Here is a 27,476-nt window from a genome sequence, read left to right as displayed (position 1 = left end):
AAATAATTTCTAGCTATTCTATTTAATTCCAATTCATGCTACATCAGTTGAATGGCATCCAAACCATGACTCCTACTATTCTAGAAATAAGTGGCTGTTTTGGGGTGGTAGCCCACATGGATAAATAAGCACATTCTTGGTCTGATTGGGGGATCTCATTCCTGGGAATTGTGCTGCTTTGGGTACCCCAAAGCCATTTATGAGACACCTTTCTTGAGTACAGAGCCTTCTATTCTTGGTGGTTTGATATTTTTGCAATGCTTTAATGCATTCTTGCTCTTCTCTCCCAATAAAAACTAACTAATGGTAACTTACTTGCTTAGCCATGCAGAAGGAACAACAGTCGCCCTGGCAACCCTTGGGCATGTAGTTAGCAACAGTCTTTGTTGGACAGCATGCTGGATTTACCCATAGTTGCTTTTTACTCTCGCTGTTTTCTTGTGAGAAGAGGGAATTATTAGTTTGGTCATCCCAGCTTCCCTAGTGAATGACTGAAGGGTAGTTTGATAGGAAGAGGTTTTCAGGTAGGGTCTGAGGGTCAATTACCTATAAGTAATTGAGAAATTGGCTACTGTAAAACACTATTATACATAGGTCCAAAATACAAATGGAGAGAAAAATATAAAGGCAGCAGAAAATCCGTGGTAAGGTTAGAAGCTCACCATGGAAGCAGCTTAAACTTGAGTCACCTGTAAACCTTTTGAGAATCTGATCACCTGTCATGTTGGTCCTCAGCTGGCTGTTCCCAGTAGGGTCATCACAGCCTTTCTGTATGCTTGTCCAGAGGAAGATAGATCCCCTTCTGTCCCAAGAGCGTAACTCTAGTAGCATGCTTCTTCCTGCCTTAGTTTGATTGTTGGTAGCAGGCGCTCCCCGGAGGAATGGGGCCAAGCGAGTTCTGCCTTGGAAGTCTGCTGGTCCTCACGGAGTTGGAGGGAGAACTTTGTGCAGTGAAGTTCGTTGTTGAAAAACAATATATGGTTCTTAGAGTCTCTCTTGTTTGTTTGAAACCATTGTGAGGGGGGAAAAAAAAGGAAACCATTGTGAGGGGCAGCCCCGGTGGCGCAGCGGTTTAACGCCGCCTGCAGCCCAGGGCGTGATCCTCGAGACCCTCGATCGAGTCCCACATCAGGCTCTCTATGTGATGCCTGCTTCTCCCTCTGCCTGTGTCTGCCTCTCTCTCTCTTTCTGTCTCTATGAATAAATAAATAAAATCTTAAAAAAAAAGAAAGAAAGAAAGCATTGTGATAATAGAATGTGTCCGTTAGAGCTCATTAATAATGTATTTCTGTTCTGTATTACTGGTCGAGTGTTATACTTCCTTTGAGTTAATGAGTAATGGATTTTAGAAAGCCATTTTAAATGATGATGTTAAGAACATCTTATTTGTGAAAGAAAATCTTATTTTTCCTCATTTACTTCAAATCTTTTATGTGGTAAAATACTTGGGAAGATGACTCAGGAAAATAAATTCTTTCTGTGGACATGTACTGTGATAGATTGTGGACAGGCTCGGAGTGGAATCCCGGACCTTGCTGTGTGAAACACACAAATGCTCTGTAACTCGGAGGCAGCAGTTGGGAAGTTAAGGAAAGTGTTATGGGGGTGCTCGTGTGCCAGCGGAGATGGAACGGGGTCTGTCCTGCACGTGCTGTAGTATCCGAACATTTCATAGCTGACAGGTGTGGGCACTGTTTTGTTGAGCACTCCTGTGTTACCAAGGCTGATTTTCATCCTTTTTTTTTTCTCCTTAATTTACAGCTCCTAACCGAAAATCTTCAGTTGGTGTGAAAAAGAACAGCAAGAGCAGAACATTAACAAGGCAATCTATGTCAAGAATTCCAGCTTCTTCCAACTCTACCTCATCTAAGCTAACTCATATAAATAATTCCAGGGTACCAAAGAAACTGAAAAAGCCTGCAAAGCCTTTACTTTCAAAGATAAAATTAAGAAATCATTGCAAACGGCTGGAGCAAAAGAGTGCTTCGAGAAAACTCGAGATGGGGAACTTAGTACTTAAAGAGCCCAAAGTAGTTCTGTATAAAAACTTACCCATTAAAAAAGACAAGGAGCCAGAGGGACCAGCTCAAGCCACAGCAGCTAGTGGGTGCTTAACTAGACACGCGGCGAGAGAGCACAGACAGAGCTCCAGCCGGGGCACCCCGCCGCTCGGGGATGGCGTCCCCTGCACCTACACCACCAGGCGCTCAACCAGGACAAGGATGAACCCGAAGGAGCCTTCTGACATCAAGCTAGAACCAAATACGTTGGACGGCTATACAAGCAGCGTGACAGAACCTTGCCCGGACGGTGGCGAGCAGCCAACTCCCGTGGCACAAGAAGAAGACCCGGCTCATGGAACTGCACAAAAGGGGGAAGCAAAGTGTCCAAGGAGTGACAGTGGTTTGTCCAAGAAGAAATCGCGACAAGGAAAACTTGTGAAACAGGTGGCCAAAGCCGAGGAGGCCGCTGTAGGGCAGGAGTCCCCTGGGGAAGCCAGTGTGGCACCGGAGGTGCTGGGGCCCCACTGCGAGCAGGGCGAGCACAGCGCCTCGGAGGCCACACCGGGAAGCTACCCAGACTGGGCTCCCAGTCCATCACCCGGTGGCGGTTCAGTTGTGACGTCTGACGGCTTCAAAACAAAAGATGGCTTCAGAACTGCAAAAAGTAAAAAGAAGAGGCGGATCACAAGGTATGATGCCCAGTTGATCTTGGAGAATAACTCTGGGATTCCCAAATTGACTCTTCGTAGGCGTCACGATAGCAGCAGCAAGACAAACGACCAAGAGAATGATGGGATGAATTCTTCAAAAATAAGCATCAAGTTAAGTAAAGACCATGAAAATGATAATAATCTGTATGTAGCAAAGCTCAATAATGGGTTTAACTCAGGGTCAGGCAGCAGCTCCACAAAACTAAAGATCCAGCTGAAGCGGGATGAGGAAGGTCGGGGGCCATACACAGAAGGGCTTCACGAGAACGGGGTATGCTGCAGCGACCCTCTCTCGCTGCTGGAGTCCCGCATGGAAGTGGATGACTACAGCCAGTATGAGGAGGAGAGCACAGATGAGCCCTCCTCTTCGGAGGGCGACGAGGAGGACGAGGACTACGAGGAGGACTTCGAGGATGACTTTATTCCTCTTCCTCCAGCTAAGCGCTTGCGGCTGATCGTTGGGAAGGACTCCATAGATATTGACATTTCTTCCCGGAGGAGAGAAGACCAGTCTTTGAGGCTCAATGCATAAGCTCTTGGTCTCAGTTTGGTCTGGGAAACCTACTTAAATAAAAACAAATTCCAGTCAGTTATTCCTCACCCGAGACGTTCTAGCGGCCGCACTTCCCTTCTCTCTTTACTTAGCAGCGTCATACTGTAGAAAGTGTACAGCGCACTGACTCTCCCTAAGTCTGATTTGTGCAAATTTTTATTGTACTTTTTAAATAGCCTTCTTATGTGCAATTCTGAGTTAGAGGGAAAGCCCCATTGTAAAATAAAGGCTCAAGCAAAATTGTACAGTGATAAGCAACTTTCCACACAGGACGTTGAAAACAATAATGTGGCTACACAATTTTCTTTTCTTTTTTTTAAACTAAGAGCATCAACTGGCTCTTTAATATATGACTAAACAATAATTTAAAACAAATCATAGTAGCAGCATATTAAGGTTTTCTAGTATATGCTAATATCACCAGCAATGATCTTTGGCTTTTTGATTTATTTGCTAAATGTCTCCCCCTCGGAGTTTTGTCAGTTTCACACTGTTTGCTGGCCCAGGTGTACTATTTGTGGCCTTGCCTAAAAAGAGCAAACCATCAATTAGGAGTCGAATTGGTTACTTTAAAAAAAAAAAAAGTACAATTACACGCGTGACCGCTAACTTTTCAGTACATTATATGTACGAGGATAGCAGTGTGCAGGATGAGTTCCAATACAGCGTATTTATTGCTTGTCATGTAAATTAAAGACCTTGTATTTAACACTTTTCAATCCTTTTAGATAAAATTGTTCTTTGCAAGAATGATTGGTGCTTATTTTTTCAAAACTTTGCTGTGAACAATGTGATGACAACAAGCAACATTTATCTAATGAACTACAGCTCTCTTAATTTGGGTCTTCAAGGTTTCTGTTGCACTTGTAAAATGCTACAAGGAATATTAAAAACTCTATTCACTTTAACTTATAATAGTTTATGAAATAAAAACAGTCACAGCTTTTGTTCTGTGGTAACCTATAAAAATGTTTGTCTTTGAAATTCAGTGTAAAGAACTGAAAACAATGTATATGTTGTAAATATTTGTGTGTTGTGAGAAATTTTTGTCATAAGAAATTAAAAGAACTTACCAGGAAGGTTTTTAAGTTTAGAAATATTCATGCCAATAAAATAGGAAATTATAAAATATATAGTTTTAAGCACTGCATCAGTGGGAGTTCTTGGCTTATGTTTATGTATGAAACTATCAAAGATTTTTTGACTATATTATCAGTTAAATGAAAAGAGGAGTCAGATTTAATTTGTTTTTTTGAAGCACTTTGAAAAGAGAAATTAATTTTAAGTAACTTAATGAGCAAATTTTTGATTACTACTTTATGTTCAATACCAACCTTTCATTTGTCTGGATTATTTTACAAATCATTGGACAAAGAATTTGGGAATATAAATCTGTAGCAGGTGTTTGACACCAGTGGGTCTCTTTATTTCTGGGAAATGTGTACATGTGCTTTCAGATATACAGTGTTCCTGAGTAAAATCAATTTAGGGGATTCGTGTAGTGTCTATAGAAAAGTTAGCCCATGTCTTAAAATATTACAAGGAATCTGCCTGTAATGAAAAGTCCAGTGGAGAAAACCTCAATGCTTACTGTTATTTCTAGGTGATTCCTCCCGGTTTCCAGGTTCCGGGGACACTCTAGATTGAGGCCCACAAAACGATTGCTGTTAGGTTCCACATAGAAATGAGTAACATTCATAAAAGTGTTTGCCATGTAGAATTTTGTTTCTCCTCACGTCCTTTAGGGAGGTCTCTTGTGGTCCAAGTCGCCCCGTTACTGTCTGTCCCACGCAGGGCAGCCCCTCAGGTAGTGGCGTGGAGGCGGGCGCAGACCCCCAACCCATGGCACCCCCACCAGGCTCCGCCTGCGCCCCCCAAGGTCTGTCCCCAGGCCCTCGCGGGAGAAGTGCGAGACTGCGCGGCCAAGGAAGGTCAGGCCTCTGACTTGGTCTGGAAAGCACCAGAGAGCGGTGGCCCCCCCTCCAGCCTCGTCTTAGTGTGGTGTTTTCCGCAGAGGTGCAGAGCCCGCGTCTCAGGTCACCTCCCGGAATGCCAGCAACAGCCATTTCAGGAATTCCCATGGAAAGGAAAAAGTCACAAAATACCACATTTCCCACGTTTCTCCATTTCTCAGCTGAAGTTTAGTAACTTATTTATGTTCGTTTTAACTTTATCGTGGCCTCGTCTTTTGGAGGCCGACACTCCCGTGGGCCCGAGCGGCGGCCCCCCCTCGGGAGTTCGGGGTGCACAAGCGCTGCAGGGAAACCGGGTAGGGCCCCCGGAGCTGCGTAGACTGCACCGCGTGGAGTGGCAACATCCACACGCGGGCGACCGCTCAGAAGAGGTTGTGTCCAATACAACTTTGAGCTTGAGCTTATGCAATGATTCGTAAAGATTTTGGCATTGTACGAATTAGGAAATGATCATAAAAGTACATGTAAAGTATTCAATTTTCAATCATTTTTCAAATTACTGTCTTAAATTGTTTTGCCGAGTTGTAATACTTTTGAGATACAATGTATTCCTTGTACTGAAAGAATGAAAAAAAGGACTTTTTCAGCATTTGAGGTAAGTTCTTTAACGTTTCATTAAAAACATTTTTTACAAATATTTTGTACATGCACTTGCAGTATTGAGGTTAATCATTTTAATAAATTCGGAAATTAAAACAATTTGGCCAGTGTTCGCTGTATCTGCAAAGAAGCGATCAGAGGGGTGACTTTCTCCACGAGGTTTTCATTTCAAGATGAATTTGTAAGGTCAAAGGTTTGGGAGCTGTCCAGTTACCTGCAAGTGTGGAGTTGCCTGCACCCCAGCCTCTGGCCTCCGTTTGCTTCCAGGGCCACTCCGTTTAGAAACCAGAGGAAAGGGCAGCCTTGGTGGCTCAGCGGTTTAGCGTCGCCTTTAGCCCAGGGCGTGATCCTAGAGACCCGGGATCGGGATCGGATCCCACGTAGGGCTCCCTGTGTGGAGCCTGCTTCTCCCTCTGCCTGTGTCTCTGCCTCTCTCTCTCTCTCTCTCTCTCATAAATAAAATATTAAAAAAAAAAAAAAAGCGGGAAAGCACTCCTCATCCCCTGGGGAGGCTCCTCTCAAACCTCACTGCCCTCCAACCCCACACTTGTGCAACTCCTGAGTACTCAGTTTCTTCCCTAGCTTGATGGAACAAAACTGGCCTATCTAGAGGCTGGCATAACTCCTTTGTCCTGGTTACTGTAGCAAGGCCCAGTTGAGGGAAGAAGTAGGCCTGGCCTCGGGTCGGGGTCAAGGAACTGCCCTGGCATCCCCCTAGACCGCCTCTCCGCAATGCCCGATGTCACTGTGGAAGCTTGTGTGAGCCCGTCCTGTCCTGGCGAGGCAGGCTGGGCTGGCAGCACCAGCTGCCGCGTTGAAACAGCCGCCCCCGCTGGATGCCCAGTGCCTGGAAAGGCTACAGAGCTGGCACACCCATAGGTGCTCAAGCCTGGTGTCTGGGCTCAGGCTATCTCCCTGAAACAAGTTCTCCCATCCGCTACCAAGTGGCAGCTAGCTTGCGGCCTGCTGCCCGGAGCCCTGGTGTGATTCCGTTCCTCGAGCGCCAGCTCCGGCACGGGCAGGCACCCGGTGCTTGCTGGGAGCCGCGGGGCCCTAGTGTAGCCCCGGGGTTCTGGTGAGCGCGACCCAGGCATGTGAGGTGACGGAAAGCCCCTGCAGCTTCTCCCTCCCCAGGTCAGAAGCGCCTGGGCATTGCTTGCATTTGCTAGTGGTGAGGCCCAGAGGCAAAGCGAGGCTTTTGATTTGTCAGGAGGAGGCCCTCCCACCAGGGCTGCCTCCACCCCCTCTCACCGCACCTCTGCCACTCCCACCTCCTAGGGCCTGAAGTTTGTGTTTGTGGAAACCTTTGGAAAGCTTGTAATACGGAGGACTAAAGACGGCCTACAGCCTCCCGTGATGACTTGCGTAATGTTCTTTAAAAGAAAAGCTTGTTGCCAGATCCTGTTTTCTCCTTGTCAAATTTGTGAGTTTTTCTGCTAAATTCAGTAGATCATGCTTCCACGTTTTGCAGAAAGTCTGCTCCTCTGTGGAGACGTTCACACACCAGAGGGCTGGCAAATGGGTGGCCGTCCGAGACCCTGAGTGACAGGGGTGAGGCTGCATTTCTTTAATATTTGTTGAACACCTGTTATGTATTAGTGCTGGGGTGGGGAGGCAAGAGGTGAGAGACCTTGGGGTGGGTGTAATTAAAGCCGTGGGAGCAGGTGAGGACCTAGGGGAGAAGGGGGCAGACAGCCCCTGGCCACCCCCACCCCCGACCTGGGAGAGGGCAACTAGCTAGACATGCCACCTCCAGGAGGAGCAGGCCAGTGGGGAGAGAAGAAAGCTGGCTGAGGGGGAGGGAAGGATGGCAGCTGGAAGGAGAGGTGGGGTTAAGGAAGTAATTCCTATTGGGTTGTTTGTTGTTTTTTTTTAAGATTGATTTTATTGGGGCAGCCCCAGTGGCGCAGCGGTTTAGCACCGCCTGCAGCCCAGGGTGTGATCCTGGAGATCTGGGATCGAGTCCCACGTCGAGCTCCCTGCATGGAGCCTGCTTCTCCCTCTGCCTGTGTCTCTGCCTCTCTCTCTCTCTTTCTGTGTCTCTCATGAATAAATAAATAAAATCTTAAAAAAAAAAAAAAAGATTGATTTTATTTATTTGAGAAAGAGAGGATGAGCACAACCAGAGGTGAGGGGCAGAGGGAGAGAAGCAGTCTCCCTACTGAGCAGGGATGTGGGACTTGATCCCAGGACACCAGGATCATCGAAGGCAGGTACTTAACCAACTCACCCAAGACACCCCTGGAGGTGATTCGTATTGTTAATGAAGGACAAACACAAGAAGCTTCCACAGGGAATGAGTTACCAAAAGGGAAGGTGGGGAAGTTATTCAGAATCTGGAGGAGGGCTGGTCTTAGGTCGGGCCTATCTTCCTAAGTAACAAGAAGGAAAGAGGTGGAGCCAGTGCCAGCATGAAAGTTTCCATTTTGTTTGTAAATAGGAGGCAAGATCACCTGAGAGTGAGGATGAGGAGGTGAGAACCCCCAAAGCTTTAGGAGCATGAAGGAGATTTAGAATCAAGAAAGGAAAAGCAAGCCACCCATAGAAACCCAGCATAACTCATTACAGAAATCTTGACCAGTCACCTTCTAGGTACCAGTGGGTGTTGGAGGCACCCAGTGGAGCCAAGGCCAGTGGCCTCACTTCTCAGCCTAGGTGTTAGGCTCTCAGCCAGGTGGGGGGTGGCGGAAGACAGCAGGTTATAGGGCTCAGGTGGGCAGGAGAGGGCTTGAATGAAGAGCTCTGGAGAGAGTGCAGGTTAGGGAAGGGGAGTCCACGGTAGAAGTGGGCCCCTGGCAGGTAGAGCCGCCCAAGGCCCGGAGGCACTCCTGCCGTCAGAGAGCAGTCCAGCAGTAGTCAGACAAACACGTGGGTGGACAGGAGGTCAAGGTCGGAGCAGGGCTCTTGGAACTTTGGAAGGGCTGCATTTTAAGTGATGACAAGCTCCCTGATGGGGCCCAGGGGGAGAGCGTCCTGGTTCTGGGAGATGAAGACTCTGGGTAGAACTGAGCTCACTCAAGATGACAGCAGACAGCCTTCACTGAGAGTCCTGGGAACCAAGCAAACCTGGCCAGAAACATTAGCCTGTGGGGGATTAACACAGGGAGGTACCCTACTCAGGTCTGGGCGGCTTGCTGAGCCTCCTGGGGAGGTGAGCAAATGCTCAAAAGTGACGTTTCAGTGAATGAGTCAGCTTGCTCGAGGCCACGCAGGCGCAGCTCCTGCAAGCAGCAGAGCCACACGTCAGTCCCAGATCCAGCTCCAAGGTCCTGGGGTGCATTTGGAGCTATGCCTGGACTGTCACAGAGCCAAGGTCACTGGGGCCAGCCCAAGTCACAAGGCCCCACCTTCACCAGCTTAATTCTGGAAAGCTCCATGGATGACAAATGGCAATCACTGTTTCTTACCTCCTGTCCGTGCAGTTAGGTGGGGACAGGAGAACTTTGTCCAGGGGTTATCATGCAGATAAGCATGGTGACCTGCCCCCATTAGTCAAATAGACACACGGGGCTTGAAAAGTATACAGGGTGCCTCATGAGTTTTCTGAACCCCGAGAGCCGTGACTTGTCTTTATCTGAAAGAGTGTGTCCAACAAGAGAGGCCTCAAGACGGCGGAGAAAGAGTTTTTCTTCCAGCCTGGCAAGTTGCTGGACTCCATCTCGACAGTGACTCCACACAAAAGTCACCCAGGCACACAGGAGGGACCCTATGCATTACCCCCTAAAGCAGCACCAGGTCCCCTCGGTTGGGTGCACACTTTGGAAGCTACAGACACAAGGCTGGGGAGTTAGTACACTCTTGTATAGCTGACTCCCCGGCAGCATGTCGGGTGTCCTTTCACCTCCTGGGTGGGGTGAGGAGTCGGATGCTGATGGGAAGTGGCTGTTAACCTCTGGCAGGTTGAGAAAACCCTGCCTAGGGTCAGTCTCCTGCAAACCAAACAGAAGGACATTTCTTTCCTCTTCTTGCCAGGAAAACCACATTTTTTTCTTTCTTTCTTTCTTTCTTTTTTTTTTTTTTTTTTTTTTAAGATTTATTTGTTTATTCATGAGAGACAGAGAGAAGCAGAGACACAGGCAGAGGGAGAAGCAGACTTCCTGAAGGGAGCTGGATGTGGGACTTGATCCCAGGACCCTGGGATCAGGACCTGAGCCAAAGGCAGACGCTCAACTGCTGAGCACACAGGCACCCCTAAAACCACATTTTTCTTCTTGGGTCAGAAGGGAGAACCAAGGACAGCCTGAGCAGCCTCCAAGTGGACCCAGAAACGGCCAGAGCGGCTCCGGGAATCGCTCAGCCCTGGGCACAGCTGGCAGAAGGCTGTGGGTCTCACTGCCCTCCCCTAGCTCTGCGGGGACGGACAGACACAGGTCCTCTGTGATCTCCAGTTTCTCACCTATCAAGCAGAGGTACCACTGGCACTGACTTCAGAGTCATTGAGGAGTGAGAGCCATGAGCCCCCACTTGGGGCCTGGTCCCCAAGTCAACAGTGAGCATAGGCTGGCCTCTATGTGCTCATGGGCCTCCTCTGGGCCTCTGACCTTCGTCCTCTCCCGTTAACACCTGCTCAAACAACTGGAAGGCATTATGCTGAGTGAAATAAATCAATCAGAGAAGGACAAACATTATATGGTCTCATTCATTTGGGGAATATAAAAATTAGTGAAAGGGAATAAAGGGAAAGGAGAGAAAATGAGTGAAAATATCAATGAGGGTGACAAAACATGAGAGACTCCTAACTCTGGGAAACGAACAAGGGGTAGTGGAAGGGGAGGAGGGCAGGGGGTGGGGGTGACTGGGTGATGGGCACAGAGGGGGGCACTTGGCGGGATGAGCACTGGGTGTTATGCTATATGTTGGCAAATTGAACTCCAATAAAAATTAAAAAAAACACACACCTGCTCAAACAGCCTGCAATCACAGCCTTTTCCTTTTTTTTTTTTTTTAAGATTTTATTTATTTATTCACGAGAGACATACAGAGAGAGAGGCAGAGACACAGGCAGAGGGAGAAGCAGGCTCCATGCAGGGAGCCTGATGCGGGACTCGATCCCAGGACCCCAAGACCATGCCCTGGGCTGAAGGCAGGCATTAAACCGCTGAGCCACCCTGGGATCCCCATCACAGCCTTTTCCATCCTGACTTCAAATCGCTGGGCCACTGGAACTGGTCTCCACTGGACATGGACCCACAACAATTGCAGTTCTTTCTTCCTCAAGCCAAAGCTGACAGAAGTCAGCCAAGCCCTCCTTCCACAGGGGTCTTTCTGGATTTATCTGCTCCCTTGACAACCTTCTCACCTTGAGCACCAAATAGGTGCAGAGCACTCAAAAGGCATGGGGGAGGGGGGGCCTCTGGGAGTGGCTCCCCTCCCCACCCCCACTACCCCGGCTCTTTCCCTCACAAGTAGCAGGTACACAGATTGGCAGGGAGCGGGATTCATGCCTCGATGAAGTATGTGGGAAGCACTGAGGGAGTACCGAGGAGGTGTCACTTCTGCTGGAGAATCGAGGCAGGTTTCAAAGAGGAGGTGAGATTAAGAAGGCTCCAGAGGAGTTCGTATGAATAGGAGTTCATAAGCCCAAGGGGCAGAGGCAGCAGAGCGGCCATGTCCTGGAGGCAAGGCGATGCTCTGAAAGAATGGTAAGAAGTTCAGGGTGGGGGATGCCTGGGTGGCACAGCGGTTTGGCGCCTGCCTTTGGCCCAGGGCGTGATCCTGGAGACCCGGGATCGAATCCCACGTCGGGCTCCCGGTGCATGGAGCCTGCTTCTCCCTCTGCCTGTGTCTCTGCCTCTCTCTCTCTCTCTCTCTCTGTATGACTATCATAAATAAATAAATAAATAAATAAATAAATAAATAAATAAAAGAAGTTCAGGGTGGCCAATCCAGAGGATTAATGGGGATGGGCAGGCCCAGGTGGTCTGGGGAGATTGGGTGCGAATGGTGGGGAGACAGGGGCTCACTGGGGTTAGGAACAGGGGTTCTTGTCCAGTGCCCTCAGGACAAGTTCAGTCCACACCGCCTCCTAATTTGGCAGCCTTGGCTTCCTGTTCCGTAAAATGGAAGTGATCATCGTGCCCAACTGGCTGAGGATTAAATGGAACAGCAAAAGGATGCCTGGGCACCAGTGTAGCCACAGTCATTGGATAGCAGCTACTGGTCACTTTGGATTCCTGGAATCTAATTCCAGAGGCTATTCTGTTTCTCCTGCTTCCCCCAGTCAGCCCCACTTGGGCTCCCCACCCCTCCTCCTGGCCCCAGCTGTGGCCCAAACATCCCAGGAGGCCAGAGAGGAGGGCCAGGCTCCTCACAGGACAGAGGGGGGGATGGAACCCCCAGTAGCACGGACAGCCTAAGCCCCCTTGCTGGCTGTGGCGGGCATCCTGCCTGGAGCCCAACACAGGCGGTGACCCGTTTGGGCCTCAGCGCCTCTTCTTAGCAACAACCTCCGAGCCGGAAGAGCCAAGCCAGAGGAGGAAGCAGCGAATGCATAGGCTGAAGTGAGAGAGAAGAGAGCTGAGGTGGAGGCCCAAGTCAGCCACTAGCAGGGGCATCCACAGAAGCCACGAGAACAGAAGCAAGGAAGGCCAGAGGCCGGGACGCCGATGCAGGTCGTTGGACGGCAACCCTACTGTCTGGAATTCATCCAGTGGATCTAGAACATCCATCACCATCTGATCACAGCCACTGCCTCTGAAAGACCCACCTTGCTCGTAGCTAAGCAGTCCCCTTTGGTCCTTTGCCCTGGACAGTGACATTCCCTAGTTCTGTTCTCAGGTGTGGCTGGATGCAGTCCACACATAACATTGTCTTTTCTACGGTCTTGGCTAAAGGAAAAATAAATAAATAAAGCAGGTGCTTGACCTTATTACTGTATGCCCTGCAGTGTTTTGTGTGTGTGTTTTTTTAAAGATTTTATTTATTTATTCATGAGAGACATGGACAGAGAGAGGCAGAGACACAGGCAGGGGGAGAAGCAGGTTCCATGCAGGGAGCCCGACGTGGGACTCAATCCCGGGTTTCCGGGATCATGCCCTGAGCCAAAGGCAGATGCTCAAGCGCTGAGCCAGCCAGGCGTCCCTAAAGTAGAGTTTTCCTGCATATGCTTTTAGTACAAGAAAAGCACAGATGGAAGCACTATTTTTTGTCTTTGGAGAGGATCCTGAAAGTCAGTTCAACTTAAAGAGCAACATTGTTGATTCTTAAAACTGAGGCAGTTCTGCTGGCAGATCTTTTAACAGAGGCCTCAGTGATAGTCACTTAGACTTGCTTATGATTTCAAAAAATAAAATAAATCAAATTAAATCAGCCCAACAGCTGCAGCAGGGGGTAGCTACCATTGACCTGTGACAACATGTTTGTGTTTGTTTAGCTGGAGCCACTCACCAAAGAGGTTAATGTTCAACACCCTCCAGCCCCTGGAGCTATGGCAGGGAGCCAGGCTGGTGAGACACGCTGGCCAGCACTGAGGCCACTGCTCAACTGCCCTTCCTGCCTGCCCCTCCCCGACAGTGACATGAGTGTGTTCTTGCCCTGGAGAGTATCAGGTGAAGCCTCCAAGTCTCTCTCGGAACACTGAACGTAGGCAGGCAGGGAGCCTCATTGTGGTTCCTGGGAGGGAGGAGGAGACTCAGGCTCAGAGTGGGACAGTGCCACCGATGTCATGAAGTCCCCAGGACTCCGCCACACTGGGCCAGTTCCTCAGAACCCCTGGGAGGCCCTGGTGGGTGGTGGCTTCAAGTATGGAGGGTGAAACTGGTAAGCAACCCTGGGGCTCGCTTGGGTTAGGGAGTCTTTGCTGTTCCCTCCTCCTGGACCTTCTCTCTGTCCCATCCTTACTTGAGCAGCAACTTCTCAGCCCTTGGACCCCTGGCAGATGTCACTTCCTGAACCCTCCCAGATGTCCCACTCTCACTCTGATCATCTCTGCTCAGCTCTGATCCTTCTAGCCCCATGGGGTCTTTGGGGCCTGACAGTGTCAACCCAGGAAGGCTAGGGCAAGCCACAGGCTGATGGGGAAGGGGCTTCCTCCCTGGAGAAAGAAATCCCAGAAGCATCCCAGCCTCTCATCCCCTTTGGCCAGCAGAGCAGGATTCAGGTGCCCCAGAAAAGCCCAAGCTTCAGGTTGCCACCAGCCTCGGGGGTGCCTGGGACACACTCTCCTCCCCCTCAGTGAAGAGGCCATGCCAGGCAAAACGGTTATGCCCAACCTGTGCCCCACGCCCTCTTCATCCTGCCTGGTGACTCCCAGCGGAGGAAGGACTGGAAGTAGGTAGCAGAGCACTTGCTCCATGTTGGACCTGGGAATGTGGCCCAAGGGCTGGGATGGAAAGGGCTGGTGGCCAAGGGACACATGGTTGAGGGCACCTGCCACTGTCATAGCCTCCATGCCAGGCGAGTGCGGTGGACCCACCAGGAGGGAGCACACTGTCCTCTGGCTGGCCCCCAGTCCCACCTGCCTTCACAGAAACTGCTGCTTCTGGGGATTCCCATGCAGCCACAAGGGTCGGGCCCATCTGTCCAGCCAGGAAACATGGAGATGGAAACAGGCCCTGTGAAGGGCCCAGGGTGTGCACTGGGCGGGGGTAGAGCAAGCATGACACCAAGTAGGTCCTCTAGGCTGACCACCCCCCCGTGACCAAGAAGGGAAAGCACGTTGTGACACGGACCACAGTGGCGGCTTGAGAGTTAACAGGGCACCTCGAGAAGGAATAAGAGGGGGGCAGGGGGAGTTTGCAAGGTGCCCAGTTGGAGGCGAGGGGCCCTGGGGGCCGCCCCACCCCCACCTGCCAGCCTACCTGCCCCGGTCAGGCTTGAGCTCACTGCCACCCCATGCCCCATGGATAGTGGGCCCCAGAGCACGCAGTGGGATGGCCCGGCTGGCCTCTGGTCCTTGGTCAGAGGTGGCAGATGTGGGCCGTGCTGGGGGTGAGCCACCCCCGTGCGAGGCAGCCTTCTGGGCACTGGGTCCGATGAACAGACTGCCGAGGGGGTGGCGGCTCGTTACTGGCCATGTGGCTCTCAGAGGCCTCAGCGCCACCTGGGTTGAGAGGGTTGAGTTGGGCTTAACTTAGACTCCAGCCACAGAGAGCTGCAGAGGGCTGGACTCTTTCTCTCCCAGCTTTGGCCACCCCTGGACGGAGGCACCAGAGGGCCCGGCTCCTGCTGCCCTGGCTCCCTGGGGCTGTCTGCCTGGCCACTCAGTGGTCCCATACATCCGCTCATCTCCTCACTCATTCACTCATGGGGTGTTTGCTAAGCACCTGCTCTGTGCCATGATCTACACTGGGCACACACTGGCCACCAGGGAATCCCTGCCTCCTGCCCCTGAGTGGTCCATCATCTGACAGGGAGACACTCACACTTCAGTTGGGGGACTCTGAGGAGGGCAGCCCAGGAGACATGAATGAAGCCTCCTGGAAGTGTGGGGAAGGCTTCTTGTAGGAAGTGACCGTGGAACTTTGTTTTGGTTGTGGAGGTGAAGAAGGGCCTTGTCTGTCCCAGCAAGCCAGGCTTGGTGATGGATTGGGAGCCTAGAGGTCAGGCCACAGGCCAGCCTGGTCATTGACTTGCTCTGTGACCCAGGTCAGGCACTGCCCTTCTCTGAGCTTCTGTCAACAGTTGGCTTTGGCCCCTGCCTTGTAAAGCACGCAAGCTGGCAGGGACCCCAGTGAGATGAGGCCACAAGCCTGGACCACAGGCCACTCATTGCTCTACTTGGGCAGCCTCAGGAGAGAGTGGAGGCAGACTGGCGGCCCCCTCCCTCCATCCTGCCGCTTGGGCCTGGGGACCCTGACCCATACCAACTTCCTTTAAGGCCTGAGGCACTGAGAGAGATGAAGAGGAGCCGGGTCCTCTTACTCCAGGGTTTGGACCCACGCCCTGCCACCTCCTGACTGTGTGGTCCATGGCATATCACACCACCTCCTCGAGCTCGCTTTTCTCATCTGCTAGATGGGGGGGGGGGGGGATGATAATTATAACAACTAATTGTCAGTTCTCCTGTAAGTGTAGGCACTGGGCGTAGATTTTCCATGTGTTATCTTGACTTTTCCCCCAAGACTGAAAGGTAGACCTCGCCATTCTGTTCTAAATAAGGACTCAGAGGAAGATGAGATTAAGACTCATCTCAAAACCACAGACCCTTGGTGCCTGGATGGCTCAATTGGTTAAGCACACGACTTCAACTCAGGTCAGGATCCCAGGGTCCTGGGATCAAGCCCCATGTTGGGAGTCCACACTCAGCGGGGAGTCTGGTTTTGCCTCTGCTCATGCTCATGCTCATGCTCTCTCTCCTCTCTCAAATAAATAAATAAAATCTAAAAACAAACAAACAAACAAAAACTTCCAAAACAGCAGGACTGGCTTAGAACTCCAATTTTTCTGTTCAAAGACCAGAGACCCCAGCTACTTCCTTTAGTAACTTTCTTACCAGGTCCTGTCTCAAGCCAGGCTCAGCCAGACACACAGAAAGGCATGGAAGCCAGACCCTGGGGCTTACCCTGGAGGAGTCAGGAGAACCAGGGGCCGGCAGTCCTCCTGCCCCAGGGTGTTTGGAAACCAGGACACATAGGATTGCAGGACCTTGCATCATGAGGGAATGAGCCACCCCACTGGGGAAACCACCACCACCACCACCCCCGCCCCAGAAATCACTGACCAAATGTCACATCTGGTGAAGCATATGCTACCACCATCACTTCCCTCATGCAGAAACTATCCTGAACTTTGTTGCAGGGTATACTGAGGAATTCTTGGGCTTCTTGGGCTTCTGGGCCCTGCATTCAGGGCAGTCATAGTCTGGGGACAAGGGGCTAGAAAGAGGTCACTGGCCCATGAAGTCTGCATAGCCCTAGTACAGTGGCACCCCCAGTGTGGCATAGCATGCCACCCGTTGTGTACTCCTGAGCCCATCGCCAAACCTCCCTGTGCCTGTCTCCTTGCCACTGGCCCCATAGGCTGTGTGATGATACTGTGCAATAATTGGTGTGAAAAGTTTTGCATGGGGCCTGGTACCTAGGGAGCACTCAATGCACACACTGTTGGAATCATATGACATTTCTTTGGGTAGGAGCCACTGGCCCACATGGGACATGCCTTTTGCCATGTGGAATTCCAATGGTTGGAACCTCAGAGCCCTGTCTTTGACTCCCCCGTCTCTAGGCTCAGGCCTTTGCATTTCTCCACAAAGAACCACAGGCTGCTGGGAGCTCTTTCTGGTGAATGTGGCTGCAGGACTGTGGGGCAGCTTCTCTTTCTTTCCAAACCAGGTTTTCTCCCCTTCCTGGGGGTCTGGGAAGGGACCTTCCCTGAGAGCCTCCCAATAAATTATTTTCCTTATTTTCTTAAAAAATAATCTCTACATCCAACGTGTCGCTGTAACTCAAAATTTTCGAGATCAAGAGTCATGTGCTCTACAGACTGAGCCAGCCAAGCTGCCCAAATTATTTTCCTTCTTAAATTAGCCTGAAATGGTGTCTGTCATCTGCAATCAGTAGACCCAGCTGGAGCAGTCAATGGTCTTGGGGCTGTGGCTCCCCCATCAGTTCTGGAGAAAGACATGAGGACAGTAAGGATGAAGGGGTCTCTTCCACAGCTGGGAAAATGTAGCCACTGAAGGTGGAATCTTCAAAGAACATTTCAAATGACTTGGGAGAATGCTTATGATAGATGCTTCAGTTGAAGAATAATTTACACAATATCCACAAGTTTTAATAAACAACTCAACTGGACACCTGGGTGACTCAGCGGTTGAGCAGCTGCCTTCAGCTCAGGGCGTGATCCCGAGTCTGGGGATTGAATCTTGCAATGGACTCTGCGGGGAGCCTGCTTCTCCCTCTGCCTGAGTCTCTGCCTCTCTCTGTGTCTCTCTTGAATAAATAAAATTTTTAGAAAAAAAAAATAACTCAATTATTTTGGACATGATATTCATGCATGTAAACTACCACCCAGCTCAAGACATAGGACATTTTCAACCCCCAGAAGGCTCTCGAGTGCCCCTTCCCAAATAATACTTCCTTTTTTTTTTTTTTTTTTTAAGATTTTATTTATTTATTCATGAGAGACAGAGAGAGACACACACACAGGCAGAGGGAGAAGCAGGCTCCATACAGGCAGCCTGACGTGGGACTTGATCTCGGGTCTCCAGGATGATGCCCTGGGCTGAAGACGGAGCCACCTAGCCTGCCCCAAATAATACTTCCTAAAAGGAAACTGTTACCCTGATTTCTACCTCCATTGATTAAGTCTGCTCTTCTAGAACTTCAAAAATGGGACCGGTGTGTCCTCTTTTGTCTATCTTTTTGCACTCCATGTTACAACCATGAGATTCCTTTCAAGTGTGGTGTGTCCTCTTCATCACAGTTGTAGTAGTCAATCATGGAAATATACCACAATTTGTTTATACATTCTACTCCTTTTGGACATTTGCATTGTTTCCTCTCTGGGGCTACTGCCAGTGGTGCTGCTGCGCATTGTTCACGCCTGCCTGTTGCTGGACATAAGCAGTCAGCAGTCATTTCTATCAGGTACCGACCTACATCCAGCAGTGCAATTACTGGTTCTTAAGATATGTGTGTGTTGGGGATCCCGGGGTGGCTCAGCGGTTTAGCGCCTGCCTTTGGCCCAGGGCAAGATCCTGGAGACCCGGGATTGAGTCCCACATCAGGCTCCCGGCATGGAGCCTGCTTCTCCCTCTGCCTGTGTCTCTGCCTCTCTCTCTCATGAATGAATATATTTTTAAAAATCTTTAAAGGAGTGAAAGATGGTAACTAATAAAAAAAGATATGTGTGTGTTGACATTTTGTTATGAAAAACCTCAAATCTACAGAAAATTTGAATCGTTCAGTGAATCCCACAATGCACTTCACATGGACACCATAACTACTATTCTACTGTAGCTGTCGTATCGTATTTCTATCCATCGCCCATTCCTCTGTCCATCCATTAATCTATCTACTGTTGCCAAGGCAGCAATATAATTTTAAGGAAAAAAAGGCAGACACAAAATTATTCCAAACCCATAGATTCAAAGAGATTGGGAGGGCATCCAGCAAACCCCCAATGACCATGGTGATGTCTGCCTGGCAGGATGGGGCTCTAACTCCCCAGGAGAAGAAAAGGTGGCAGGGACCAAGGAAGTAGAACAGAAGGAAACTGCTCCATAAATCTCCTGACCCTAAGAGGTGTGAATGAAAGGCTCAGAGGGCCCATCCCAAGCTGAGGAAAGGTGGCCAGTAAAAGGGGGAGAATCTCATCACCAGCAACATTTAAGCTGAAATTTGGGAGAAGGTTCTGGACAAAGAGACCAGGATACTGTGCTGTGTCTAGGTATTTATTTCTATGAAAAGCTTTCACAGGTATGCAAATAGCCAGTAAGCACATGGAAAGATGCTCGGCATCACTAATCATTAAGGGAAATGCAAATCAAAACTGCAAGGAGATACCATTTCACACCTTTTAGAAGCCCATTACTAAAGATAAAACAGAAAAACAAAACAAACAGAAAGCAGTGATGTTGGTGAGAGTATGCAGAAACTGGAGCCCTTGTGTACTGTGGGAGGGTAAAAATGGTGCAGCCGCTTATGGAAAAAAAAGTATGTGGTTCCTCAAAAAATTAAACATAGAATCACCATTTGATCCAATAATTGCACTTCACACACAGAAGAATTGAAAGTAGAGATTTGAACAGATATTTGTACCCCAAAATTCCTAGCAATATTATTCACAATAGCTGGTAGGTAGAAGCAAACAATCAAATGCATGAATGGGTAAAACAATGCGGCATATCTTTTTTTTTTTTTTTTAAGATTTTATTTATTCATTCATGAGAGACACAGAAAGAGAGGCAGAGACACAGGCAGAGGGAGGAGAAGCAGGCTTCATGCAAGGAGCCCGATGTGGACCCGATCCCGAGAACCCGGGATCGGGCCCTGAGCTGAAGGCAGACGCTCAACCGCTGAGCCACCCAGGTGTCCCACGATGTGGCATATCCATACAACGGAATTTTTTTTTGTTGTTATAGCACAACTTACATATTTCAAAAGGACAAAAAATTAGTATCATTTACAGTATCTTAAGATAAATTGCCTTTGAATGGGAGCTTTCTTTCCAGTACTTTTTAGGTCTATGAGACGTATCTAGAAAATGCATTACTGTGGAAAATGACTGCTTGAATCGAATGGCAAGGGTGAGGGGAGGGCCTGTGTTTTCTCTTTTTGATTAATTGCTGTAATACCGTCCTTCAGGTGGCTGAGGGAATTTCATGTCTTCTTAGACATCATTAGGTGCCGCAGCTCTTGCAGGACAAGTTTGGTGCTATATGAGTTCTGCCATTTTGCTAGTACGGATATGGCTTTTGGGTCCACCACTCCACTAGAACTATAAACTCCATATTAATTTTTGTTACAAATCTTACAAAGGGGGGTTGCTTCTGGGTACTTAGGTCTACATTCTATTTTAAGGTTGTATATTCAGTTTTCATAAATTGTTCTTGGAGGCCCAATTATCATCCCTGTCCATCTTGTTTTTGTTTTTTTTTTTAAATATTTTATTTATTCATGAGAGACCCAGAGACAGAGAGAGAGAGACAGGGACACAGGCAGAGGGAGAAGCAGGCTTCTCACAGGGACCCCATTGTGGGACCCAATCCCCAAACTGGGATCACGCCCTGAGCCAAAGGCAGATGCTCAACCGTTGAGCCACCCAGGTGTCCCCCCGTCCATCTTGTGTCATATCTTCGTCATCTTCTAGACCCCAGCTAACAATGCCATCTCTTACTCCTTTCTGGCCTTCTTCCAATTCTTCCAACAGTCAAAAATTGTGAGGCACTTTTGCTCCCAAGCCCGTGGTAGCTGCCATCTTGGGCCACTGTCCCATACAACGGAATAATATTCAGTCTTTTTTTTTAATTTTTATTTATTTATGATAGTCACACACACACACACAGAGAGAGAGAGAGTCAGAGACATAGGCAGAGGGAGAAGCAGGCTCCATGCACCGGGACCCCGACGTGGGATTCGATCCCGGGTCTCCAGGATCGCGCCCTGGGCCAAAGGCAGGCGCAAAACCGCTGCGCCACCCAGGGATCCCGTTATTCAGTCTTAAAACGGAATACAATTCTGGGATGCCTGCTGGCTCAGTGGTTGAGCGTCTGCCTTTGGCTCAGGTCGCGATCCTGGGGTCCTGGAATCGAGTCCCGCACTGGGCTCCCCACAGGGAGCCTGCTTCTCCCTCTGCCTATGTCTCTGCCTCTCTCTGTGTCTCTCATAAATAAACAAAATCTTTAAAAAGAACAAACAAACAAACAAAAGATATGCAGAGCAGACAAATTCAGACACAGAAGGTGGAATAGAGGCTACCAGGGGTTGGAGGGGGTATGGGAGGTTGTTTAATGCAGACAGTTTCAGTTCTATGAGAGGAAAAAAATGCTAGAGATTGGTTGCACAACATTGTGAATTTACTTAACACCAATGAATTATACAGTTAAATGTGTTTAAGATGGTAAAGTTGGGGTGCCTGGGTGGCTCAGTCGGATGGGCATCTGCCTTTGCCTCGGGTCATGGTCCCACGGTCCCAGGTCCTGGGATCGAGCCCTGCGACAGGCTTCCTGCTCAGTGGGGAGTCTGCTTCTCCCTCTCCCTCGTCCCCCCACTACCTTGCTCATGCTGTCTCTGTCCTCTCTCTCTTTCAAATGGATAAATAAAATCGTTATTTTATTTTTTTTAAATAAAATCTTAAAAAAAAATGGTAAAGTTGATGAGAAAGACCAACTTCCTGGAACAGGAAGAGAAAGACCAACTTCCTGGAACAGGAAGTAGGACAGTATAAGGACCCCACTATGCTCGGGGCATGGATTTCAGGTAAAACCAGTTGAACCAGTTATAGGGTATTCAGGAACATTCAGCTTTTCTGTGTGGCAGTTGAGAAGGGCAGGTTGGGCTCACCTAAGGTGGGGGTTTGCCAGGTGATTACAGCAGAGGAAGGGTCAGCCAAGTGCTAGGACGCTCAGCTCCCAGATGGCAGTCACTGAGCACCACAGAGCCCTGCTTCTGGCTCACAGAGGGCCAACAAACTCCTTGCATGTGTTGGTGGCCAAGCATCTCTCCTCAGCTTTGGGACACAAGACTCCCTGTCTTGTAATGCTGGCTTCACCTTGCACCCAGCGCCCTGGCTTACCATGGAAGGGGATGACTATGGGGAAGGTATACTGGGTATTTAACCCTCAAGGCTGTTCAGGGACATGTTCAACTCTGTTCCTATCTTGGTCTATTCACATGATAGGCAGGTTGTCTCCCACGTGCTGATCCAGGGACCCAGGTGTCTTGGAGCTGGTGTGGCTGCCCTGGCTTCGTCCCTTGGATCCTTTGCTGCTAGTCAGAGACAAGGGACATGGCAGGTGCAAAGAGGCTTTCCCAGAAGTGGCCTTTTTAAGGAGTCATGTGGTCCTTGTCTGCTGCAAAGGAGCAGGGGACTGGGAAATATGATCTTCCTACTTGCCCAAGAAGGAGAGGTGCCCCTGGATAGTGGGAGTGTTCTCTCAGCGTCTCTGTCAAGAGAGCCAAGTATGTTCATGAGGGGTGGAATCCACACTGGGGCTGCTGGCTGGAGGGCAGATAGTGCTAAGGCCACCAACGGAGGCTTGAAAGGAGTCAGAAGGGGCACCTGGGTGGCTCAGTGGTTGAGCTGAGCGTCTGTCTGCCTTTGGCTCAGTCGAGATCCCGGGGTCCTGGGATTGAGTCCTGCATGGGGCTCCCCTCAGGGAGCCTCCTTTCCCTCTGCCTATGTCTCTGCCTCTCTGTGCCTCTCATGAATAAATGAAATCTTTAAAAGAAAGAAAAATCAATCAATCAATCAGAAATCTGTAGCTAGGGAGGGTCCTAGAGGAGAGGTCTAAGTGCAGAGCTGGGGCCAATGGACCCAAAGTGGGATGCTCCAAAACAAATTTCAGGATGGGGCTATTTCCAGTGATGAGTGCAGAGCATGGCAGCTGGCATCCACATAAGAAAAGAAGGCACAGACTTCTAGTTATAAAATAAATAAGTCTCGGGGATGAAAAGAACAGCATAGGGAACAAATTGTCAGTGGTATTGTAATCACATTGTATGGTGACAGATGGTGACTAACTGACCCTGGTGCCAGGAGCATAAGGTATAGAATTGTCCAATCACTATGTTGTACACCTGAAACCCATATAACATTGTATGTCAGCTATACTTCAATTAAAAAAAAAAGTATTTTTTTTTAAGATTTTATTTATTTATTCATGAGAGACACAGAGAGGGGGCAGGTACACAGGCAGAGGGAGAAGCAGGCTCCATGCAGGGAGCCCAATGCGGGACTCGATCCCAGAACTCCAGGATCACACCCTGAGCCTAAGGCAGATGCCCAACCACTGGGCCACTCAGGCGTCCCCAAAAAAGTGTTTTAAAAGAGGGTGAAAAAAAAAGAGAGAGAGAGAGAGAGAGAGCCAGCGAGGGTTCAAGAACACAGGCCAGAGTGGCAGGGGTCATGCAGGTAGATGCGGAGAACCATGTTCTTTTCTCTTTTCAGGCCCTGGCCACGTTCCAGGTTCTGTCCTCAGCTCTAGTCACTCGTGTGATCCTTCTAATGACCATACGGGGCAGGGACTCCTGTTGTCCCCACTTTACCGGCAGGGAACAGAGATGCAAACAGTACAATCACCTGATCGGGGCCAAACTGTGAACAGGGTGGACCCGGGATGAGCAGTCAGGCAACGTGGCGCCCCCCGCCCCGCGCGGGCATCTCCGTTCCTTCCGTGAACACGCACAGGGCCCCTAGCGCCTGCGGGCCCTGAAGGCGGTGTAGGGGCCCAGAGAGGGTGGGGAGCTCGCCGCACGAGCCCCCCAGGGAGGGGGCTGGGGGCGCGGACCCTTGGCCTCCGTCGGTCGCAGCCCGGATTAGTCCTGGCTCCGGGGACGCGAACCTTTGCCCGGTCACACGCTGGCGCCGTGGCCCAGGGCGGTTCCTTGCTGCTGTTGCTCTAATTGCGAGGGCAGCTTGGTCAGGCTGGTCGGAGGGGGGCAGACAGCCGTCGGCTGACCGAACATTGCGGGGGGGGGGGGGGGGGGGGGGGGAAGGGGGGCTCCGGCCAGGCCCCGCGGGGCCGCGGGACTTGCAGGGCAGGGTGGCCGCGCGGGGAGGGAGGCCGAGCTGGGTGGCTCGCCCTGGTGGGTGGGATCTGGGGGGGCACCCCCTCTCGGAGCAGACCCCGCCCCCTCCTCCTCCTGCCCGGCACCTGCCAGCTGGGCCTGCACCCTCTCTTGCCCAGAGGGGAGTGGCGCAGGAATCCCGCCGGGCCAGATTCCTTACCCCAAGGACAGCGGCTCCGCCTGGAATTTGGCCCAGACAGCGGGGCTGGGAGGAGGGTCCAGCCACAGCCTCCCAGGACCCAGATCTTCCAAGGTCGCCTTCTGCTTTCTCCTTCATTCTCTCCCTCTACCCTGTTACATGGCGTTCTAAGAGGCTCTGGGACCAGCCAGGGTCACATGGAGGGTCGCCAGTGGGGTTCCACCGACTTCTGAGTGGCTTTGTCAGGCCCTGTGGGGTTGAGGGCTGCCAGCTTCCTTGCTTCCCAGTCGCTCACTAAAAGGGAGTGAGGACAGAGTCAGGGGCATTGGGGCTAGGGATGCCAAGTACCCCTAAGAGAAGAGACCCTCCCAGCAAGTAGAAGCCAGATCCTGGGCTGGGAGAAAGGGAAGTAGATGGGCGTGGCCCAGCAGTGGCCATGGCATCCTGGATAAGCAGAGCCCTGGGTCTCAGCTTACCCATCTGCACAGGGCATCTTTGGATCCTGCTGGTTCTCTTCCACAGAAAGGAGAGCTGTGCCAAGGCCACCTGGCACAAGTCCAGCCCGCAGAGCCCAGGGCTGACTGAGGAGACAGGAGCTCAGAAGGCTGCAGTGTCAGAGTCAAGGCTTCTGGACTTCTAGTCCAGAAGTCTCATTCCCATGCCATGATGTTCATCATATCTAGGATCTTTTTAAAAATGCACTTATTGGGGCAGCCTGGGTGGCTCAGTTGGTTAAGCATCTGCCTTTGGCTAGTGTCATAATCCCAGGGTCCTGGCATTGAGCCCTTCATTGGGCTCCCTGCTCAGCAGGGAGCCTACTTCTCCCTCTCCCTCTGCCTTTCCCTCTGCTTGTGCTCTGTCAAATAAATAAAATATTTTTAAAAGTTAAAATGCACTTATTGTGTTACAAAAGTAATGCTTGTAAGGCTCAAAACCACAGGATAGGTATTCACCAAATTTAGAAAGTAAGTTTGAAAGATGTACTTTAAAACACAGGCTACTCTCTCTCTCTCAAATAGATAAATAAAATCTTTAAAAAAAAGGAGGGGGGTGGTAATCTCTGGATGGCTCAGCGGTTTAGCACCTGCCTTCAGTTCAGGACGTGATCCTGGAGTCCCGGGATCAAGTCCCACACTGGGCTCCCTGCACGGAGCCTGTGCAGATGGGTAAGCTGAGACCCACGGCTCTGCTTATCCAGGATGTCGGTGTCTCTGTCTCTGCCTCTCTCTCTCTCTCTCATGAATAAATATATAAAAGCTTTTTTAAAAAACAAACAAACCAACCACAGGCTCTGGGTGGCCCTTGGGATCACTTCCAGTAGATGGATGGCCATTGCCCAGGGTCTCCCGCAGGGACCTCAGAAAGGCCTTGTATTTAGATTTTGGCTGTCTTCTCTAAATAAGGACAGATTAACACAGAGATATGTGGTCAGGCTTGAAAGATGTTCTTCACACTATACCCTTTGCCACTATTAGCTTATGTATAGTAAAATTATCTTGCCTGAGACCTTTTGCATGTGTGATATACAAGCATCAATTTGTTCAGCATAAGTATTTAAAATATGACCTGGTTTTAATAATCCTATTGAAGTATTTCTTCATTTTTGAAAGTGCCAGGAGTCTCAAAAAACAGAAAAGGCCCCAGGCCCTCTTAGACCTCTAGGAGCCCCCAGAGTTCCTGTAGGCTATGTTCTCCCAGGGGCACTTGGGATGTACTGCTTGCAGGTGCTCCCTTCCTGACAACAGGTGATGGCTGCTGTCTTCCAACCTCTGGGAATCCAGCTAATAGTCAGTAGAAAGGCACAGCCGCCCTTCGTGGGGTCCTGACTTTGTGGCCGGTACTTTCTCTGCTTGTGTCAGTGACTCTCCCCAACAATGCTGTAGGGTAGGAACAATGATCTTCCTCTGGCTTGGGCAGGTAGGTGACTTGTCCAAGGCCACAACAGGCATGGAGGCACAAGATCCAAAGATAGGTTTTTACCTATCTTTCATTACATTCACTCTGCGCTCAGGATCCCTGCAAAATGGGGGATGGATGGTGGGAGGGCCTGTTCCATCCACCAGACAGTAGGCATTCAAGTCACCGGCTTTCTTTAAGCCCGCCAGGCCCTAAGCCCTGCCTGTGGCCTGAATTCACTGGGGCTAAGTATATGGTAGGAGGCCACCAAGTAGGACCACGCTTGGGTTCAGAGACTTGCTGCTAGGCCAGCCCAGCCTCTAGCTAGCTGACAGAGTAGGGTAGGACCAAACCCAGGCATGCCATGAAGAGGCCCAGCCCCTTGTTACTCTGCTGGAGGGGACTGAAACCCAATCGGAGCATATAGGATCTCAGCCTGTTGGCCTCTGAGCACTCCCCATCAATATTTTAAGGATCAGAAAAGAAGTAGGGGGGCCTAGTCCCGGGTGCAGCCTAGAAGGGGGTGGCAAGCCCAGCACAGCTAGGACTCTGCTGCCTCATTGAACCCCCACTGCACCTAATGGTCCAAAGGTGATTTTGATGCAGATGGACAAGTCTCCTCTGCATTCACAGGAAGTCCTGGGGTGAGGTCTCTTCCATTTTGGGGGACGTAGACTCAGAAAGCTCTTCCTTTGAATAGGCCTTGCAGTTGGAATTGATGGCAGGGCTGTGGCCCATGGGACCCTGGTCTGCCCAGTGGTCCTGGGGACACCCCTGGCCAGACCAGAGGCATGAGTCTGCAGGAATGTCAGGGACTGGTCAGACTTCCCAACCACCTCCTTCCCACATTGCTCCTAAGGCCTATCATCCACACCCTCTGTGTCTGCTCTCAGAATTCAGCAACAACCAGAGCTTTTGGAAATTATTTTCTTATGTCCCAGAAGGAAGTTTTTGCTATGGGAACACCCTCTCTCCAGCCCCAGTACCTGCCATAGCAAATTTCTCTTTAAGCCTTGGCCACTTGTGCATGCATATTGACATTTTGATCAGAGAATGTACATTCCATCCCAAAATGAATTCTTTTCTGAGATGACATTGTCTTCTTGGGCTGAGCTGCTCCAAGTATGTATATTATTCATTACTGAATACCAGCCACTGGCAGAGAAGCCATGTCATGCAGTACACTACATAACAATACAGGTGCTTCTTGCTCCTGGCATCCTCTTGTTCCCCCGTCACAACACCTCTGTGCCTTGGGGATTACACCAAGCATGCTTCGTTTTACTGTGCTTTGTTTCATTGCACTTCACAGACACTGCATTTTTTAAGATGCAAGATTTGCGGCAACCTCGCATCAAGCAAGGCTGTCGGTACCATTTTTTCCAACAGCATTGACTCTCTTGGTGTCTCTGTGTCACATTTTAGTAATTAT

General features: G+C 50.0%; 1 protein-coding gene and 1 pseudogene across 6 annotated transcripts in view; one reads left to right on the top strand and one right to left on the bottom strand.

Annotated features, from left to right (window-relative positions):
- KMT5B (lysine methyltransferase 5B) overlaps positions 1-5,938 on the top strand; it is a 57,267-nt gene extending 51,329 nt beyond the window's left edge. For all 6 annotated transcript variants that reach the window (XM_072758559.1, XM_072758560.1, XM_072758558.1 and 3 more), the window contains one exon: positions 1,762-5,938. In XM_072758559.1, coding sequence (XP_072614660.1) covers positions 1,762-3,245 — 1,484 coding nt within the window. In that variant the 3' untranslated portion in view covers positions 3,246-5,938. The remainder of the gene's footprint in view (positions 1-1,761) is intronic.
- A 14,121-nt stretch (positions 5,939-20,059) lies between these two features.
- Positions 20,060-20,698, bottom strand: LOC112923966 (ubiquitin-conjugating enzyme E2 variant 1-like; annotated as a pseudogene).
- Between the last annotated feature and the right edge of the window lie 6,778 nt (positions 20,699-27,476).

This window comes from Vulpes vulpes, chromosome 5 (assembly GCF_048418805.1).
Source record: "Vulpes vulpes isolate BD-2025 chromosome 5, VulVul3, whole genome shotgun sequence".
NCBI lineage: Eukaryota > Metazoa > Chordata > Mammalia > Carnivora > Canidae > Vulpes > Vulpes vulpes.
Note: the sequence above shows the minus strand (reverse complement) of the source record. Positions and strands in the feature narration are given on the sequence as shown.